This window comes from Leiobunum rupestre, chromosome 4 (genome assembly GCF_980474605.1).
Source record: "Leiobunum rupestre chromosome 4, qqLeiRupe1.1.hap1, whole genome shotgun sequence".
Lineage (NCBI taxonomy): Eukaryota > Metazoa > Arthropoda > Arachnida > Opiliones > Sclerosomatidae > Leiobunum > Leiobunum rupestre.
The window spans coordinates 51,025,965-51,047,472 of record NC_143387.1 but is presented as its reverse complement, the minus strand read 5'-3'; the positions used below and the strand labels follow the sequence as shown (position 1 = coordinate 51,047,472).

General features: G+C 38.0%; 1 protein-coding gene across 2 annotated transcripts; it reads left to right on the top strand.

The window, feature by feature from the left end:
• The first annotated feature begins 10,344 nt into the window (after positions 1–10,344).
• On the top strand, positions 10,345–18,218 carry LOC149948165 (putative ATP-dependent RNA helicase DHX34). 2 transcript variants are annotated; one of them, XM_090173092.1, is made up of 15 exons: positions 10,345–11,376; positions 11,439–11,686; positions 11,749–11,953; positions 12,013–12,294; positions 12,354–12,558; positions 12,617–12,831; positions 12,889–13,083; positions 13,141–13,329; positions 13,392–13,933; positions 14,003–14,235; positions 14,316–14,477; positions 14,550–14,658; positions 15,936–16,069; positions 16,130–16,281; positions 16,348–18,218. In XM_090173092.1, the coding sequence occupies exons 1-14, from the start codon at positions 10,591–10,593 to the stop codon at positions 16,270–16,272; spliced, it is 3,648 nt and encodes a 1,215-aa protein (XP_090029218.1). In that variant the 5' UTR covers positions 10,345–10,590; the 3' UTR covers positions 16,273–16,281; positions 16,348–18,218. The 2 variants fall into 2 exon arrangements, with proteins under 2 accessions (XP_090029218.1, XP_090029217.1); XM_090173091.1 differs by lacking the exon at positions 16,348–18,218 and having other exon boundaries at positions 10,346–11,376; positions 16,130–16,322.
• Positions 18,219–21,508: the final 3,290 nt, after the last annotated feature.

Genomic DNA, 21,508 nt, shown 5'->3' with positions numbered 1-21,508 from the left:
TCGACGATTCAAGATTAAACCTCACCTGCTCTTTTTTAGTTTCACATCGAATATATAGATGGAGCTACACATCGAGCAGTTTGTTTGGCGGGAAGTTTGAATTAAACAATGTCGTCGGCGTTGTCTTTATAAGTGTTGTATGTTTGTTGGTCGTTGTGTCGGGCAGTGGTGTAGTCCTCAAAAAAAAAAAGAACCGGGGCGCTACCTGGGTACGGGCAACTTCGATTTCGCGCGTAATCGAAGTTGGCTATACCTGGGACCCTATTCTGTAAGCACTTCTCGATCGAGATCTCTCTCGATCTCGAATCGCTCTCACGAGATGTCGAAAAACGCTATTCTATAAAATATTTGTCGAAAAATGCTACTCGAATTCGATGGAGTTCTCGAAGTCGATCTCGTCGTGTCCGAAGCTTACGAGATCGCTTTCGCCAGAGGTTTCAACCAATCATCGAGCTGGTAGTTCTTTTTAACAACCTCCCCCCCCCCCTTCTCCCGTGTTGCCAAAAAGCTACCACTACCCAAACCGTCTTTCTTAGGGAAAAAAGCAATGGCGCTTGCTATAGCTCGGCTTGTATTGTTAAATATAGCCTTAGAAATCGATAATAGGCGTAATTTTCAAAGATAAAGAGTTATAAGAGACCAAACAATAAATCCTTTGGACTTAGAGCTCGGCGTTTGGATAAGAAATAATTCATATTCATAATATTCATTTTTATCCACAAACGAAAATTATCCGAAAAAAAACCGATTATTTGACATGTTAAATTGCTATATAGCCGTGGATAATATCCATGGATAAACAGTTAATCGTGATTTTTATGGTTAATCAAAACTTTAGCGGTTAATTTAGCTGTTTCGCCGAGCTCTATTTGGACTTTAAAGTATTACAATGAAAATAAATATCCTTTCTCTAAACTATAAAACATGGGCGTTTGTAATCAGCTGTTTTTGTGATGGTGTATTCTTATTGGTCGGAAAATAGAGAGCCTATGCGCGATTACAACCGGAAATATGTAGAACCCACGTGGTCTACTCGCTTGTCGAGAGTCGAGATGTATCACTTCGAAGTCGATTTCGATGAAGTATAGAATAGCGTTTATCGAGAAAAGACTTCTCGATCGAAGTGATCGCCTTCGAGATCGACTTCGAGTCGACATCGAGAGTGAGAGAATAGCCTCCCAGCCGCTATTAATGTACGTCCAACTTCGATTTTTAGCGTGATCGAAGCTGGCCGTACATAGGTAACGATTTGAAATTCTGGAAAGTTGAAAAAAAAGAGGCAGGGCGCGCCCTGGCAAAATGGAAAAACCAAGGTGGGGCGACGCCCTGGCCCAACTACACCACTAGTGTCGGGAAATTTGGAAGTTGGAATTAGACAACATCGAGCAGTTAGTTTGGCGGCAAGTTTGAATTAAACAATGTCGTCGGCGTTGTGGAAAGCGACGACATTGTATGTGGAGCTACATATCGGGAAGTTTGCAAGTTTGAATTAGACAATTTCTTTCGATATGTTATAATAGGAATATTTCTCGACGTTGTAAATTAATTATAATTACTTATTTTTTAAACTTTGTCAATAATTAAAAGAAAAATAATTAAAAATGTAATAGGCCTAGGATTAGTTTGGCGGGAAGTTTGAATTAGTCAATTTCTTTCGATATGCTAGAATAGGATTATAATTGGCGGGTGGCGGGAAGTTTGAATTAGTCAATTTCTTTCGATATGCTAGAATAGGATTATAATTAGCGGGTGGCGGGAAGTTTGAATTAGTCAATTTCTTTCGATATGCTAGAATAGGATTATAATTGGCGGGTGGCGGGAAGTTTGAATTAGTCAATTTCTTTCGATATGCTAGAATAGGATTATAATTGGCGGGTGGCGGGAAGTTTGAATTAGTCAATTTCTTTCGATATGCTAGAATAGGATTATAATTGGCGGGTGGCGGGAAGTTTGAATTAGTCAATTTCTTTCGATATGCTAGAATAGGATTATAATTGGCGGGTGGCGGGAAGTTTGAATTAGTCAATTTCTTTCGATATGCTAGAATAGGATTATAATTGGCGGGTGGCGGGAAGTTTGAATTATACAATTTCTTTCGATATGCTAGATTAGGATTATAATTGGCGGGTGGCGGGAAGTTTGAATTAGGCAATTTCTTTCGATATGCTAGAATATGATTATAATTGGCGGGTGGCGGGAAGTTTGAATTAGTCAATTTCTTTCGATATGCGAGAATAGGATTATAATTGGCGGCTGGCGGGAAGTTTCAATTATACAATTTCTTTCGATATGCTAGAATAGGATTATAATTGGCGGGTGGCGGAAAGTTTGAATTAGACAAATTCTTTCGATATGCTAGAATAGGATTATAATTGGCGGGTGGCGGAAAGTTTGAATTAGACCATTTCTTTCGATATGCTAGAATAGGATTATAATTGGCGGGTGGCGGGAAGTTTGTATTAGACAATTTCTTTCGATATGCTAGAATAGGATTATAATTGGCGGGTGGCGGGAAATTTGAATTAGTCAATTTCTTTCGATATGCTAGAATAGGATTATAATTGGCGGGTGTCGGGAAGTTTGAATTAGTCAATTTCTTTCGATATGCTAGAATAGGATTATAATTGGCGGGTGTCGGGAAGTTTGAATTAGTCAATATCTTTCGATATGCTAGAATAGGATTATAATTGGCGGCTGGCGGGAAGTTTGAATTAGACAATTTCTTTCGATATGCTTGAATAGGATTATAATTGGCGGGTGGCGGGAAGTTTGAATTATACAATTTCTTTCGATATGCTAGAATAGGATTATAATTGGCGGCTGGCGGGAAGTTTGAATTAGACAATTTCTTTCGATATGCTAGAATAGGAATATGTTTCGACGTTGTAAATTAATTATATTGGATTATTATTGCACGTCGTAAGATATCGAAGGTAGCTTAACTATTTAACCTTTGATACTTTGCGTCGATGTGAAACTAATATTCATTGTAAATTTCCAAAAAAAATGTAATTAAAAAAAATATGAGCCGTGCTATGTTCAATGCTATAAGAGATTAACAAGAGGTCACGGTCATTTGGATACACACAATATTACATTTAAATTTGAAAAACAAATCAATCATATTGTACATTAATTTAATAAACCTACAATAATAACCCAAGAGGAATTTGGTCGAAAATTAGCGTATTTAAGCCAACCGGTATATTAAAAACAATATCTCAATCACCCTGCTCGTTAACGTAACTAACGCCCAAAGCATTCACAACCAAAAACATTTTTACTCAAAGAAAAATCTCTGACCACGCTATATTAATCACCATGTCCATTAATTATAAACAATACTTCAATCACCCTTTAATGAATAAGCGCACTACAAGTGTAATTTTCACCAAAATGTCAATCACCCTGTCCTTCAACATAATCAGGGCACTAATCTTTGACCACCGAAAAGAAACTTTACCACAAAAAAATTATTACAACGCTTTGGGAGCAATATTTCCATTACCCTATACGTTAACTTGATAAGCACAATATCAAAAAGGAATTTTTACCAAAAGCAGAACTTTCTCAACAACCTAAAGCATTAACAACTAGAGCAAAAATCCTCGGTGGCGTTAATTTTTACCGGTGCGCGGCACGAAGGGCTAAAAATATATCCCCGTTTTGAAAATTTGGAAAAAATAAATTCTAAAATATTTTGAAAAAAAATAAAGTAATGTAGAAAAACTCAAAATATTTTCGGCGGTGGGATTCAAATTTATATATTGAATGTCCGTGCTCTAGCGGGCGTGCAAATCGCCCGTGCGAAGAAAATACTTGACCAATTTTTATTTAATAAAATCAACTATTAATTAGTATCGCGCAAAGGTTATGGGATAGACAATATGAAATATAAAAATGTTTACCTTTCTACAGTTTTCAGCCGAATTAAATTAAATGGAACCGAATAATACACTAAATAAGAAAAAAGAGAGAAAAATTATCCTGCAACTGATATAGGAACAGTAATATCAATATAAATTAATAACAATAAAGAGAGAGAAAAGTATATTATACATGTATGAAGAATAACTTTAGGTTGCGTCATATAAGTAGGTCCACAGCATGCTTTTGAATGTGGAATATGATTTTTTGTTTACAATAACAATAGGGGAGAGTATTCCAGTGACTGATCACGCTGTGCGAGAAGTGGTTGTGCCGAATAGAGGTATTTGCTCTGGGTTTAGATCACTTAAGAGTATACCCGACCGAATTGAAAGAGAAAAAATCCGAAAAGTGAAGCTCGAGGCCATTGTTGGTCAGTTTGTGGCGAGTAGCTATCGGTTGAATTAGTAATTTCGGAAGCACCGGGGTGTCAGAGCGTCTTTAGCGCAAAGAAAACGAGACCAGGTGACAGTCTTAAATTGTCTACTACGAGACACGAAGGTTAGGCTGAGGAATACTAGGAGGCTTGCGAATAGGGACAAAGGAGGCAATAAGCCCTTCAATAAAACATCTTCAAGGAAATTGCCAAAAAGTAATATTTCCAAAAGCCACAGGACATTTTTCATTGGTTAGACGCTTTAGCGCCTGCTGCGGCCGGAAGGCGAAAATTCGGAAATTGTCTTCCCCCTTTCCGTCAAACGTTCAGCGTAAAGGTTCGTCCAATGAAATTTGTACACAACACTGCGTTAGCGTGTTTAAAGGCTAGCTGCGTTATCCTTGTGTTTGTTGCTCCTAGCTGCCAGAGCCTTGCTCCGCTTCATATCGAAGAACACATGTTAGGTGACTTTAATACGCCAGCCATAAATTGGTCCTCTTTCCCTGCGAGGAAAGGGGTGCGTTCTGTCGAGAAGAGACTTTTAGACTCTGCTTTTAAACTGCAACAGCATGTCCTGTATCCCACTCGACTGGGATACCGTACATGATCTATCCCACCTGCCTCCTCTTGGGAAGGGTGACCAGTAGCCCCGCCAGGAATTTTATGCACGTAGGCCCAGCCTGAATTAGAGTCCCCATCTATAATGTTTATTTAAAAAATTCCCGAGTTTCAAGGATTTTTTTTATTTAAATGTTTTAAATTTTTACATGATTTCTATTTTCCCATTGAATTTTTTAAAGGCATTTTAATCAAGGAATGACACTCTTCGATTAGGTTTTTTTTCCAAATTCGTCGACTACTAACTTTGGGTTTTCTTTTAAACAATTCGACAAATCACGATTTATCGACAGTGTAGCCAGATTTGAAAGCCTAAATTCTCCCATAGTTGTCCGTAGACGTGTTTCAATTCTTTTGAGTGAACTGAAACTTCTTTCTGAGATTGTATTTGCCACAGGAATGCAAGAAACAATTTTGTAGTATTTCACTAGGTCGTGGAACCCATCTGCCATTTTAATTAAATAGTGGAAGCAGTCGATTACGCTGGTAAATTTCTTGGGGATAATTAAATTTCTGGCTATTTTAATTTGGCTTTTTAACGAATTCAGGTCGAATTGAAACCGATTATAAGTGTTACAATGGGTTACGATATCGTTTTCGTTAAGAAAGTTTTCCGAGTTAGGGTCAGATGGCATTATACCTTTGAATAAGCCAGAGTTTTCCAATAGTCGAATTTTCATTTCTGAAATAAATTTATCAACTAATTTATCAACTGGTCAATCAGGGTTTTTGCTTCCGTTTCCCTGCTACCCGTTGTACTCGTTACCACACTATGTTTTAATCTCTTGTTAGGGATTATTTTACGTTTCCGTAAAGCTATCGGTTCGCTGTTACGATCAGGTATTGCAATAAAAGCAGATTCTGCGATTTTAGTAGCTTCTACCCAAATTAAATCAAAACGTTCCGAGTTCCTACATTCTTCTAAGGTCTTAACGGTAGCTTGTCAAATGGCAACGGCTTCCGTTAAAATAACTTTCGAACTTTGCAAGTATTCCGACAGGGAATTCGTTACGTCTAATACTTCGTCTAGTGCGACAATTAATATTAAGTTGTTAAAGTTATGTAATTGGGATATATACCCACGACACTCAGCAGCTTCCTCTGGTTTTCCGTTTTCAATTAGATTCTCTAACGTTAAAACTACGGAATCGAGTCTATTTCTAAAATAACTAACACCTTTTTTTTTACTATCCCACCGAGTGTTGCAGCTTTGTGGCATTTTAAGTATCTCATAGCCCAGATATTTTTGGGAGTTTTCAAAATATTCGCTTCTAATAACCGAATTGCTTTGAAAATTGTATATGGCCTGAACCAAACCAAGTAGTTCCCTAACTGACAATATTTTGGAGCAACAGTCAACTAAAACTAAATTTAAGCGGTGCGCGTAGCAATGCACGTACGGACAATGTCCACCTACTGCCTCTCCTACTTTCACCCTCACTCCTTTTACGTGTCCGCTCATTACACTTGCCCCGTCATATGTCTGTCCAGTTTTAAACCACCCTCTGTCAAAAGATTTATAATTGCCAAGCTGATATTCTCAGAATCAAACTTATGTAAATCAGTGAAACCTAGAAATCTTTCTACGACACCTATTTCTATTCTAGTATATCGAATACAAACGCTTAGCTGCTCCACCCCTGCATTGTCTCGGGTTTCATCGGCAATTACAGAGTAAAACCCACCGGATTCGATGACCTCTTCGACAATCATTTTCCTTACTAAATTTGCACAAATGTCAATTATTTCATTTTGTACAGTGCTGTGAATATATTTTGCATTATTGGGCATACTCTCGCATTTGGCTTTCAAATCAGGACATTTTCTTTTCAGAAGTTCTAAAATTTCAATAAAATTTCCTCTGTTTCCAATTTTATCGGCAGATGTATTCCCCTGAAGTGCTAAATCTTGTTGAGAACAGAAAATTATGACTTCCACGTGTGCATATAATACCTCTCTATTTCTAATTACGTCAAGTCTATGGTGGCCATTAACCTGACACGCTATTGATCCACGAGATTTTAATTCAGTGTAGTCTAAATACATTCTATAGGCTAGTTGGTGGGAAGATTTATTCGAAGTGAAATGTTCTTCGAATTTTTTCGCCATATTTTTCCAATCCGAAAATCCGTTCACAAATCCAGTATTTCTACTGCCTAGAAAATGACGGCAACAAAAGCAGTAAACTGCATTTTTTGCAACTGAATACTCAAGCATTCGATATTTGTCGTACCAAGAAGAAATGAAACCACGATTTTTACCACCCATTAAAGTTTTAGGAAAAGGATTGAGTTTAGGCTGAACTGGAAGGCAATCTTTATCTAAACTAATATCCAATTCGTGTAAGCGCACTTCTGTTAAATTAGTTAAATCTTGCACATCGGCCGATATAGTAGGGTTTCTAATAATTTCGGCTTCATTACTTAGTGCAATGTCTAAAGCAGAACTGACGTTTGGAAGAACCTCAGAAATATTACCACCTTCGAATTCTAAACCCTCTTTATTTCCCAAGCTTTCCCCGGGACTATCATTATGACTCTTGCCTGACGATTTCAAAAAACGTTCCATTGCGCCTTTCTGACTACTAACAACACCATCTTCTCTCTTGCGCTTCTGGCGTTTTTGGGCCCCAGATAAAAACTTTCGGGTGGTCATATTTTAAAACTTAATTTAAAACCTATTCTAAACGAAGCTTGTAATAGTTTAGTAGTCTCGAAAAGACTGTTTGGATAAAGCAGAGCTATAGTATATGTAAATATAATAGCTAATTAGGTTTCAACAAGGCAGTGGGAAAATCAGCTATAAATAGCAAATTAGCCTTGAAAAAGGCTGTTTGGAAAATTAAGCTACAAATAGCTTATTAGCCTTGAAAAAGGCTGTTTGGAAAATTAAGCTACAATAGCTTATTAGTCTTGAAAAAGGCTGTTTGGAAAATTAAGCTACAATAGCTTATTAGCCTTGAAAAAGGCTGTTTGGAAAATTAAGCTACAATAGCTTATTAGCCTTGAAAAAGGCTGTTTGGAAAATTAAGCTACAATAGCTTATTAGCCTTGAAAAAGGATGTTTGGAAAATTAAGCTACAATAGCTTATTAGCCTTGAAAAGGGATGTTTGGAAAATTAAGCTACAATAGCTTATTAGCCTTGAAAAAGGCTGTTTGGAAAATTAAGCTACAATAGCTTATTAGCCTTGAAAAAGGCTGTTTGGAAAATTAAGCTACAATAGCTTATTAGCCTTGAAAAAGGCTGTTTGGAAAATTAAGCTACAATAGCTTATTAGCCTTGAAAAAGGCTGTTGAAAAATCAACTATTAAATCTAGTTAAATTCTGGCCAAAAGAGACTCGAAATTGAGAACTATCTTGCTCAGGAGACGAAAACGAAATGACGATTGACGAAACGCGAGGCCCTAATCACTGACGGACCCCGTTCGATGGTCACTGAAATCACGTGACTTCGCAAAAGAGGGAAAAAGGGGAAACCCAAATTCCTCAATATTTGAAAGAATAACCCCTTCCTATCAAAGCAATAGGCTTGGGCTTTACCTCTGCTGGGACGAGAAAGAGAGCAATCCAGTTTTGGCAATCCCCCCTCCGGTCCTCTTCACTGACGTCGTCAAATTCCAAGAAACTAAATGTCTTTGTTGTGTGTATTGTAGCTTCTCACTGACACCGAGGCAAAAAGACAGGTGTCCCTGCACTTTGCGGCCTAGCATGACGTATTTCCCCCTCCCGGCGTCACCATCTCTTATCAGTCAATTCAAAAGAAAAAGTTTTTTCAAGGGGAAAATCTATAATCACGGACAGCGTTGCCAACCGTACTCTAATTATAGTACATTTCGATAAAATTAACTTTCGATTTTCTTCGTTTCCAATCTGTTATATTACTCTCAGTAGGCTAAAAATGGAAATATCAAATCTTATTTTACAAACTAGTAACTAAAAATATTGAGGGTTATAATAGGCACCGTTTCAAAAATTTAGAGGCCACCAAAGTAGGCCTACACTTTTTCAACGTAGGCACTTGCCTACTTGTGCCTAATGCTGGCGGGGAGCCTGAGGGTGACCAGGATGTCCTCTCTTTTTTATTCAACTGCAGAACGCTATTCCAGACCCGCCTGCTCCTCTTGTTCGGCATTCGTATCACCGTGGTGATTTATGATCTCTTTCGTGCTGCTCTATTGACTATGAATTGGTGCAGTGTTCAGTTGGCTGATTATCTGATGTGGTTAACCTGTTCCTCTCTCTGGTCAATGAAGCTAGGGATATCAGCATTCCCTTGGTCCACAATACTGACACTAAGAAGTCTGGATTGCGCAATATTCCGTGGTGGTATAGGGAAAGGGAGGCTCTTATCTGGGCCAAACGTGCCGCTTTTCGAACGTTTCGGGTATCCCCATCCCTGGAGTCTCGTCATGACTTTGTTAAACAGCATAACAAACTAAGCTCTCACATCCGCTCCGCAAAATAAAAACATGAAGCCTCCCTTGTGGATGACATCCATAATAATCCGAAAGCTCTCTACTCGCATGTGGCTCGCACTCTAAATCGGAAGAAATCTCTATAGTGGTGGTTGTCAATCAAACTGGGGAAAATCTTCGGGATCCCGCCGCGATTATTGGGACATTCAATGACTTTTTCCGTTCAGTCTTCAATGATGATCCTCATAAGGAGGTGGTTTACCAGTGTGATTTTATTTCACAACTCTATGCTACTAACTCACCCGCTCTTGATGACTTGTCCCCTTGGACAATGGCTTAACATATACTAATGTTCGTAACTATCTTGGGCGACTGAAAATGCACAAGTCACCGGGAAATTGCCCAGCTCCAGTGCGTACGACACCCTTGTAAGGAATTGGAAACTAACGTTCGGGGAACTTCGGGACACCCTGGTTTCATTCCTCGCTAAGCGAACATTCTTCTCCAATGACCAACACGGTTTTCTTTTAAAGCGGACGTGTTTCACCAACTTACTCGCTACTCTGAAAGAGGTCACTCAGTGGCTAGACAATGGAGACTGTCGATCTCAGTTATATCGTCTTACCATATGTAACATAATTACTCATAAGTATGCCACTGTACCTTTATTCCATTCAAAAATCTTCACTAACGGTTTGTTTCACCACGAACCAGTAAAAAGGTGGACTACGTTAGATTTTACCCAAGCTTTATATAGTCTTTGATTTTACCCTTTTTATTCATCCTAGTAATTTTGGGAGTCACACTATTGGCTAGTAACATATTTATTTAAGCCAATGGAAAACCTCTTTTTTTGCGTCGGAATCATAGAGATAGAAAATAAATAGAGGGAAGATTACCGCGTTAAGGCACCCATGTTTTTGACCGGGAAAATTAACCCCCCCCCCCCCCACCCACGCATGTATGAAAGCGGAGATCGGCAGAATTTGCATCAAATGACAGTTGATGTTCCAAAAGGCATAATGTATTTCATTTCACCGCGCGTCGATGGCGCCACGTAATCTGCCCATCTCATGGCTTTCTACATTGGCGAAAAGGGGGTCGGCACTCGCGGTCAACTTCGCCAGATACAATAGTGCCTCTATTTCTTTTCTATCTCTATGATGCCGACCTGCGGTCGCTTGATAAGTTGATCATGGACTGAGTTGATTGAGGTTAATGAGGTAGCGATTACAGTTATTTTCTTACTTAATATGGACAAAATGAGTAGTCGCAAAAAGCACGGAAAAAATAAAAGAAAGCGTTCGTCATCATCTGACAGTGATTTCGTTACTAGGAAACATAAAATAAAATCAGATACAGATCATACAGTACGATCAAATAAGAGTGATCATCATAGAGTTAAGACTTCCTCCATCATTGGATTTGCTGCATCAACTAGTTATAAGTATCGCGAATATGAGGAACCAAATATATCCAGGTATCATAAACATTCGGGTAAAAATTCCAGAAGAAATTCTGCTTCCAATAATGATTCAGAAAGTGAGGAATACAAGCCGGAACAAACTATAACACCCAAAATGTTTCCTTGGACTAAACATCGTTATGCATTAAATAAAATGTTCTTTGGTGACAGAGACCTTATAAAACGAGGATCACAGGAATATGATGACTTCTGGATATTTTTGAATAAATACCAGAAACTCAATCAGTCTAAAGGTGCTCAAAATAGTGAAGAAGTTAAAAAAAGTGAACTTAATTTGCCATCTGGGTATTGTCGTGACCATAAAATTAACTTCAAACTTAGTGGGAGCAATAACATTAATGACCTTATGGTACAAGGTTGTATATTTAAAGATGAGAGTGAGGACCAACTTAGTAAAGAAAATGTTGTGGAATTTTCTTCTATTTTACATTTGTACATAGACTTTTTGCAAAGGCAAAAATTTTCCAAATTACGGAAAATTAGACAAGCTCAATCTAACTTACCAATTGCTAATTATTGTGAAGAGATAGTCAGAACTGTTAAAGACAACCAGGTTTAAAAAATTTTCATAAACACATAAATTTACACTTGTATAAATCTAAATTTTTCTTTCAGATAATTCTAGTAGCAGGTGATACTGGCTGTGGAAAATCCACTCAAGTTCCACAATATTTACTAGCCGCAGGATTTTCTAAGATAGCATGCACTCAACCCCGGCGAATAGCGTGCATAGCTCTATGTAAAAGAGTCGCTTTTGAAACATTAAATGAATATGGAACTGAAATTGGCTACCAAATTCGATTTGAAAAGAACAAAACCAAACATTCGCGAATCATTTTCTTAACTGAAGGGTTATTATTAAGGTAGTTTGTTGGATATGTTATATAATGAAATATCAGTTAATCTTTGAATTTTTTATTTATAGACAAGTTTCAACTGATTCTCTTCTATCTACATATGATGTTCTAATATTGGACGAAGTACATGAACGCCATTTATCATGTGACTTTCTTTTGGGTGTTGTGAAGTGCTTATTACATCAACGGAAAGATTTGAAAGTAGTGTTAATGTCCGCTACTATCAATATTAAACTATTTTCAGAATACTTCAATAACTGCCCTATTGTTCAGGTACTTTTTTTTCAATCTTATAAGTGAAAATATGACAATAATATTTACAAATTTCTCAGGTTCCAGGTCGATTATATCCTATACAAGTTTTATACCAGCCCATTCCACTTGTGGAGAAAAGCAGTAAAAGTTCCAGAATTAATCCTAGCCCGTACGTCCGAATATTGCATCAGATTGACAATAAATACTCAGTGGAAGAACGTGGAGATTTACTAATATTTCTAAGTGGTATTACGGAAATCACAGCTGTGTCAGAGGCAGCCAAGCTGTATGCAGAGAAATCAAAACGTTGGATAATTTTACCACTTCACAGTACATTGTCTCTTGCTGAACAGGACAAGGTATTTAATTTACTTAATTTTGGAAAGTCAAACTTAATTAAACTTTTCTCTTTTTATAGGTCTTTGACTATGCGCCAGATGGAACTCGTAAATGCATTGTTTCAACAAATATAGCAGAAACCTCAGTCACCATTGATGGTATTAGATTTGTGGTTGATTCTGGGAAAGTGAAAGAAATGAGTTTTGATCAAACATGTCGTATGCAAAGATTAAAAGAGTTTTGGATTAGTAAAGCTAGTGCCGAACAACGAAAAGGAAGAGCGGGTATATATATTTTCAATCAATGAAATTGATTTCTACCATATACTTAGGTTTTTGTTAGGTAGAACTGGACCTGGAATTTGCTATCGTCTTTATTCCCAAGGAGAATATGAGGAATTAACGCCTTATTCCACTCCAGAGATTCAAAGGGTGCCCCTAGATTCTACATTACTTCAAATGATAGCCATGGGACTTCCAGATGCTCGTTTATTTCCATTTTTAGAAGCACCACCACCTGATGCTATTGAAGAATCCATTCAAGGACTAAAAGCACAGGTATTATATTTAAGAATACATATTATTACTATTGGTTTTTTAAAACTTTTTTAATAGGGTGCACTTACGGAAATGGAGACCTTAACTTCTATGGGTCAAATGCTTTCCAAACTTCCAGTTGATGTCACTTTTGGAAAAATGTTAATTCAAGGATCGGTTTTTCAACAATTAGAAGCTGTTTTGGTCCTAGCTGCTGCAATGAGTGTTCAGTCACCTTTCACAAATAGATCGTATCGAGACTTGGAAATAATGGTTTGTTTATAAAATATTTTGGCAATGATCAATCTCTGAACTATTTTCAATGTTTAGGCGGCTCGTAAAAGTTTGGAATCAGATCATGGTGATCCATTTACACTATTGAATGCTTACCATGAATGGGCTACAATGAAAGCGGAACGTAATTATGACACTAGAAAGTGGTGTAAACGACACGGACTGGAAGAGCAACGTTTTTACGAAATGACAAAATTAAGAAGGCAGTTTAAAGAGCTATTAGCTGTATGTGCATATATTCTCTACTCCTATAGTTTTGTACTGATAATTTTTTTGTCAAACACTAGGATTCAAAACTTATTGAATCAAACAAATCTGAAGCATCCAGTAGTAACGAACGCATGCAACGACACGGTGAATTGATGAAGTTAAAAAACATAAAGAAACAACTTCGTCGCGCTCCTCATTCGCGAAAGTATCTTAAACTTGATTCTGAGATCGAAGGAGTGGAATTCGATGAGGAAAGTGAACATGATGATACAGTAGATTTTCATGATGTCGAATTTCGTATATCAAATGATAGAAAACAAATTAAGGAACTCTCTCTAATTAGCGAAGCTAGATCGTACAACACACTTTCTTTGTTAAAGGCGATTCTCTGCTCTGGATTGTATCCCCAATTAGCTATTCCTGATGAGCATAACCCTTACAAATCAGATGCGGAACAGTTATTTCATACCAAAGAGAAACCATTTGTGGCGTTACACCCAATGGGATGTTTTTCAATGAAGCCTGATCTCCTGAAACTAAGAGAGCTGGATTGTCAACAATATCCTGGATTTGTTACAAGATTGGCCCTCAGTACAAAACACCAATTACTCTGTTACACGTAAGTTCATTTTACAAATAATTAACTTGTTTTATCACTTAAAATGAGAACTTTGTTTGATATTTGCAGATCATTGCTAGAAACCACAAAACCTTATTTAATGAATTGCATGCAAGTTCCAGCGGCTCATACCCTTCTTCTATTATCACATAATTTGGATACCAATGGAACTCTGACAAGAATTATATGTGATAAGTGGCTGGAGTTATGCTTTCCTAATATGGAAGAGGCTCAACAGTTAGTAGCTCAAGTCATAGTAATTCGAGATCTGTGGCAAAAATTTCTCGAAACTGTTTTTCAGTGTAAGTATGATAACCTTGGTTTTCAACAATGAAATTGATACTTTAGATCACCATTTTAAATTTTGATGTAATTTAATCAGTGAGTCAGGAAATTGATACTGAGACTGTAACCATTGAAACAAGAAGTATGCGACAGAAATTGACAAAATTCATCAGCCAGTTTCATAGAACTGAAATTTTACATACAATTAGGCGATTACTAGCGGCTGATTTGAAAGATGTATATGTTGGACCTGATTCTGGTAAAAAAAACATTTCTAAAATTTAATAACTAATTTCCAAATTCCATTTGAAGTACTTTTTTTTTTTTTAAGTTTTTGACATTGGTTCTGATGCATTGGGAATTAATGTAGACATAAACAATTATGAGAAACATGCTTTTAAAGGAGGAATTCTTGTTCGAGACTATTTGGTTTATAATTGGTATGTACAAATGTTTACAAAAGAGGAATTATAAATTGTGAGATAAAATTTGACAATGTAATGATGTTTCTAACTTAAACACTGTCTAAACACATTTAATAATATCACTCACTTCACATAACTATGTGACAAGATCTACATAGTAGGCATGTGCGAGTACTCGACTCGAAGCTCAAAAATCATTTTTTGAAAAGCTCGAAAATGGTTCGAGCCTCAAATCGAGGCCTAGGCCTAAATTTCGAGTACTCGAAACTATTATTCTTACCAAGGCACTACTCGCGAGCTTGTAAAAATGGCGGAAAAAGCTACAAAAAATATTCTAGAGTCCCGCCTTAAGATTTCTTATTGGGTGAGGTACAAGTCCTAGTTGTTTCTGATTGGTCATCAATTTTAAATGTAGAAAACGAAACTAAAACCGTAATTTACGTATATTGCCCTAACTGTTAATTGTTAGTTTTTTGGCGGTTCATCAGTCCACTATTTTATTGTTGTAATCCCTTGTATGGCCAGTTATTAATTTAGACTTCTCAAATATGGCTTCAAATAAACGTAAAAGCTCTGGCAGTAATTAATAATTATAGTTTATTTTTGAAAAATATTTTACTTAATAAACCCAATTATTCAGAGCCTTTTTAAGCTAAATCTATCACGGAGTACTCGAAACCCCCTTTATAAAGCTAGGTCTTAGTAATTATTCAAGTACTCGAAACCCTCTTTTTAAGCTAAGCCTAATTCTTCGAGTACTCGAAACTACATTTTAAGCTATGCCTAAAAGCTCGAAAGCTCGGTAAGATTTTAAAGCTCAGCTCGATACTTGAAAAGTGAAATTTTTAATACTCTAAGCTCGACTCGAAACCCAAAAATCAAGGCTCGCACATGCCTACTACATAGTTTTTCTGTGAAGAACAAAGTTCTTAAATGTGTAAAATACCTAGGCAAAAAGTCCTGGACTAAACTGAGAACCAAATTTAATTAACTTATCTCAATATGCAAATAGAGCTGTTTTAGGTAGAATATTAACTCCTTATATTCGGGTTTGCACCCCAATGTCTCTTAACATTAATTACTACATTTAGATATTGATGGTGTAGGCCTGAGGTGTTAGAGTTAGTAGTTAGTTTCAGTTCTACCCTTTAAGTAGAGTGATTTTTCACAACTGACCTATAAAATATATGCATTATGTGATCTTTAATTGAAATTCATTAATTCATTGCACTGTTAAATCAATTAATTTCTAAATTTGTGTTGATATTCAATTAAAAAAGTTACCTTTTTAGTTTGGTTGGAGCAGAAATTGATAAGCCTGAGAAAGGTAAAAAATCTTGGATATGCCCGGGTTGCCAAGAAGAATTTGTATGCTCACTTTTAGAGCAAGTTCGCCATCGTGAAAAGTGTGCAGTGTTAAATAAAGGTAAGTCTTTCTTATTTCACTGATATTTTAAATTTAAATATAATTAAATTTCAAATACAGCTGAAGTAGATCCAACTGCCACTACAACAAATTCTAGAAGACTGCAAAAGTATTATTGCCATGATTGCCAAAAGGAGTTAAGGTTAACTTCAACTGATATTTTGAGACACAAGAAATCTCATGCAAATGCAGCCATAATTTAGCATACTGATGTATGGAAACCACTGTAGATAAAATTCTCTAGCCAGGTTTTTATCAGAAAGTAATTTCTTCAATAGGTTAAGAACACAGCCATGAGTATAATGGAATGAAAATTTTAGGAAAAGACAGATAACCTTCGCTTTTGGAGAGTAGATCATGGGCCAAATAATGATAAATCCAGGACATGACTCTATGCGAAAAACCCGTCCAACAGCGCTAACACCCGATCACTATTGCCCCCTATTGGGAAAAACGCGCGATCGCGGACCTACGTCATTTTGGGAGCAAATTTTTTAGGGACAGTTTTCAAAAATAATACACGTGGTCGTCGTAGTAAATACTAGGACGTTGCAAAAACCGAAAACGGAATTTTCAACAAATACTTGAGCGGAGCGAGATGCAAATCCGGTGGTTAATTAGGCTTAGATTAATTAAACTCAAGTAGAGAAAGAAAAGCGAGATAAATAATTTAGTTTTTAAAGATTACTCTTTATTTCAATTCGTTTGCATTAATGAGTGGAGAAACAGTTATAAGATGCGGGGAACGACTTGCCGGTGTGGAATCTGAGGTCGACGTCGACGTGGCCCATTGTTTAAATGTTCTTTTACGTAAAATTTCAAAATAAATTTTTAAACGTGTTGTTTTTTTTAAATAAAAATATAAATTTCAAAACTCATTTAAACGTTTTGTTTTTTTCGGTCAATAAAAATATAAATTTAAAAATTCATTTAAACGTTTTGTGTTTTTCGGTCATTGTCAGCTGTTGAGTCTTTTTAGTTTTACACGAGCCTAGTATAGGCTAGAGTAAAACTCCCGTAGCCGCTACGGTCCCCGCCGCCGCCGTTCGCAAACACGCCGTTTTCGAACGCCACGGTAGGATTCCCACCGTCCGCAATAACGTCGTTCTCTTACGCCACGGTAGAATCCTCCTACGCTCGCGCTTTAAACCAGAGAGGGAAAGGCCGTAGAAAGCTAGCCATATGCTGCTATAGTTACACCAGCTTTTCATCCCTAAAATTCACGCGGTTTAGACAACCAACAACCTTGCAAGTCAGGCAATCGGGATTCGGCGATCTTCTGGCGTTTCCGTCTCAGGCGTTTTGGCGTTTTCGTTCGCACATGGTTTCCGCAACAGCGCTTGCCTCTCGCTTCCATTCGGGTGGGGGAGGGTAAGATATGGCGACTCTCCCACCGAGCGCTCCTATCTATTGTTGGCGACTCTTCGGAGCCCAGCCATTCTGTGGAATTTGGGAACTATGCTATCACCTTCCCTGAGCCCCTAGGTGTGAAGGGAGGGGAGGGGGTGGCATGGGTTTTCGTAAGTGCATCTCTAAACGTGGTGAAATCGCTTCTGTTGGTTTTTTAACCCTTTAGCCCAACCACTCTGGGTAATTTTTGAAATTGTCACCCCTATATTTCCCACAAACATATTTCGAGCGGTTCCCATATTACCCACAAAAATATTTCGAGCGGTTTTTCTCGACCGTTTATTTTATTTGTTCATGTTTCCGTTACCGGTTATACTACTATTCGTGTGTTCGTAAAGCTTGGCTCGTGTGAAACTATTATTTGGGACTGCCGGGCCCACTTGTTTCCCCTCTCGTGGCTCCGTCAGACAGCAATTTTCTGGCGACGGGTCATCTGGAGTCGTTTTCCCCCCAACACGACCGATTAACCACTCTTTCCCTTTCGACTCGTTTTCCGAAACCCCACTTTTTTTCCCCCCAATTCATCGCAGTGAGAGAATACCAATTTTTTTTAAAGCGCGGAACAATCACCCGTTTTTCCCTCTCGAGTCGTTTTCCGAAACGCCCCTTTTCGTTTCATCCAATAGCTTCTCTAGGACCGGACAGCCACTTTTTCTGCCAGTTTCCACAGTGAGAGCTACGCTCGCTCGCTTCGCTCACTCGCTCCGCTCAATAATGGAATATTTATTCACAGTTATCATATATAGTGTGGTTATTAAAGGAAGTACTTATTTTTATACGTACTAAGTTCATAATTAGTATAATATATATAATTATTTAATATTAAACATATACTTTCCTAGAATCGTTAAAATTTATCAAAACATGAGGGGCCAAATATGGCAGGATTTTCGAATTACAACCGCCACTTATTTCCGAATTCCGACTCAGTCATCACTAGATGGCGTTCGGGAAACCGGAAACTTGCTTGATTTTGCCCCCAATTTTTTTTATTTTTTCCTCCTTTTCCCCCCTACTAAAATGGCCGCCTGTGTCTTTTAGTGGACGGCCGATTTAGTACGCGTGAAGGTACCAGAGTCATGTCCTGGATTTATCATTATTTGGCCCATGAGTAGATTAAGCCCAGTCAGGAATTCATGCCTCGAACTTGGAATGGTTATCCGGCCGTATTCCCTATGGTAAGATCTCGGGGACCGTTTTCAGTGACGTGTATGAGAAAAAAAAATCGCCCCCTCGCACGCGTCTCCCCTCTTTAGGAGTTTTTACCCCGCGCAATCTCCCGGTTTTACAACTGTAGTTTTTTGTTGTTCGACTCCCCGGCCATTTCGAAATTTAGGGTTTGAAACCCCACCATTGATAGCGACGGGTCAGCTCGCTCTCCCGACCTCTCCATGTGGAAGGATTAAGTCCGGCATTGTTAGCGCTGTCAAAATTGTCAGCAGTTACAATGCCCTTGAGAACCGCGAAGTCCAAATTACGAGGTGACCGTCGCTATCAATACGGGGAAAGCAAAAAGATGTTTGAACCCTTTTTCGACACAGGGGGATGAAATTATCTGAAACTAGGATTTAATACCATTTAAAATCGTATGAGAAAACACGTATGCTCTGACGTCAAAATGATGGAAAAAAAACGGTCCCCTAGATAGAGACGGAAATCGGGCGAGATAACCATTCCAAGTTCGATGTATGAATTCCTGGCCCAGTACCTACCAACTTACTGGGATCCAACAAAACCCAAGTCTGTACTAAAGTGTTTAGGTGGGCTGTACAAGTATTCGTCATTATTGGATTTGACCAAATTATTTGGTCATTTTTATGCTAAACTATTCGCACCGACGAATCGAATTCTAGTTTTTAAATTTCTAGAATACCAAATAGTGAAAAACCGACTATTCTATTTAAAAAAAAATTAATTTGATTTTGTCGATTTTAATCCAAATTTATCAAATTATTTGGTATTTGAATAAAATCTTTACCGCCAGAGGGCACTAAGTTACTAAATAAAAAAACCTAGCATTATTTTCTGCGCGACGAAACCGAAGGTCACGAGTGACGGAGCTGCCTCGAGGCGGTCGATCACAGGGAGCACGTGGATGACATTGCCGCCTGGATCAGCGGCTTTGACTGGGGGAGTCTATTCAGGACTATGCAAGTCGCTCTTGACAGGATCACCGACTACGGCGGAAACTAGGACTAAACTTTCAACCTCTCTTCGATGAAAAGACAACCTCCTGCGAGCGGTTTCGGGTACGCAGTGGGGTGCAGGTCGTAAGGTTTTGTGGCTTCTGGTACGCTCCAGACTGGATTACTCTAGCCAAGAACAGTAGTAGTATCTATTGTCCTTGCTCTAGCCCCCTTTGCGCGTCGGCGCCAGCTTGTGCCCTCAAGAAACTGGATAAAGTTCAAAATGCGGCCCTTCGAGTCATCCTCGGGACTCCACCTTCTCCTATCATTTTAATGGAGGCCGAAGCGGCCATTCCGCCCTTAAAGGCCGGATTTTTCTTGGCCGTTGTGGATGAAGTGTGGGGGGGGGGTCAGAACGGAGACCTAGCCGTGAAAGTTTCACGCGTCGTGCGGGTCCCAGCGAAGGGGGACCCCTGGAGTGCTTTTTCGGGTCGCGGAGCCTAACAAAGGGCAACCATGCCCTCGCTTCGTCCCCCTCCAGATTATGTATGTTTCTGGCCAAAGGGTTGGGGCAAGGACAGTAGATACTACTGTCCTTGGTTGGGGTTCGTGGAAAAGTCAATATGGCATAGCGTATTATTTATATTTCATTTTTGCTTCCGTGTTGGACATTGACTACGGTTACATGGGGCTCTGAGCGTCGATGTTCCGAAAAGGGCAGCGGTTACATGATCGTCGTTTCAAAAAAATACTACGGATTTTTCCCTCCAAAACAGGGTATTTTGGCGCTAATAAAAATATGCTTTACTTGCGTTTTATTAGTATATAATTTTAGGTAAGTTTCTATTGCTATTCAAATATAAAATAATACATTTTTAAATATAAATATATCAAATATTTCATATAATAATAATATATAAAATGACATCTTTCATACGTTGATTAATTTATTATTTATATTAATTATAAATATGTTCATTATATTTTCAGTATAATTTAAAAAGTTTCATAAATTATAAATTGCAATTTGTAGTTAATAAATTGTTTCGAAATATTTGAAATTATTTATAAATTAATAGGAAATAAAATTAAGTATATAAAATAATATTTATATAATTATTATATAAAAATAAATATAAATAGTAAATAATATAAAAAAAAACTCAAATTAAAACGAATTTATTTCGGAACAGTCGGATATGCGGTAGGAAAAATCCCTACTGGCCAAGGAAACGTTGTCGTAAAGAGGTTAAATGCAGCGCCGAACGTCGACGTAAGGCGTTAAATCGACGGTTCGAGGTAGTTTTCGTTAAGTCGACGTATCTCTCCGAACGTCGGACGTTCTTGCGGTTACATGAGAGAAATAAACGTCGACGTTTCCTTACGTCGACTCTCCGAGCTCCATGTAACCGTAGTCTATGTTTTCATGGAGGTAGGAAATGCGGATTTGAGGAAATCCCGATTTTGTTCTCAGCGGGGAGCTTCTTAAGAAACACGTATTTGGGCGTTTTCATGGAAGTCCACTCTCGACTTTCAACCTCTACACTTGGAATGTTCTTACTACTCTCTCGACTTTCTTCGGATAAGGGCAGCTGGCCAGTCGTTTCATTTTGCAGTAGCGCGTGATTAGTGTAAACTAAAAGCAAATGGATCCCAGTTTAATGCTACAAACCGCTTTAGCTTTATTAATTTCCCAATTTATTAGCTTAGGAAAATTAATATGTAAACGAACACAAAAATCAATCCTAAGAAGGAGAAGAATTCTTTCGTTGGCCCATGGACACTGTATCTCTAACCGGACGGGAAAAGCTGTAGCTTCCACTATACAAAATCCCCAATGTATAGATAGACACCTAAGCGGAAATATTTTTTGGCGCGTTGAAACGTAGTTGCTAGTTACGTG

Bases quoted from the DNA above. Each gene is read 5' to 3' on its own strand.
- LOC149948165 (XM_090173092.1), top strand. From the start codon at position 10,591: ATGGACAAAATGAGTAGTCGCAAAAAGCACGGAAAAAATAAAAGAAAG. The intron at 11,954-12,012 runs GTACTTTTTTTT...CAAATTTCTCAG, and splicing joins ATAACTGCCCTATTGTTCAG to GTTCCAGGTCGATTATATCC. The intron at 14,236-14,315 runs GTAAGTATGATA...TAATTTAATCAG, and splicing joins TCTCGAAACTGTTTTTCAGT to TGAGTCAGGAAATTGATACT.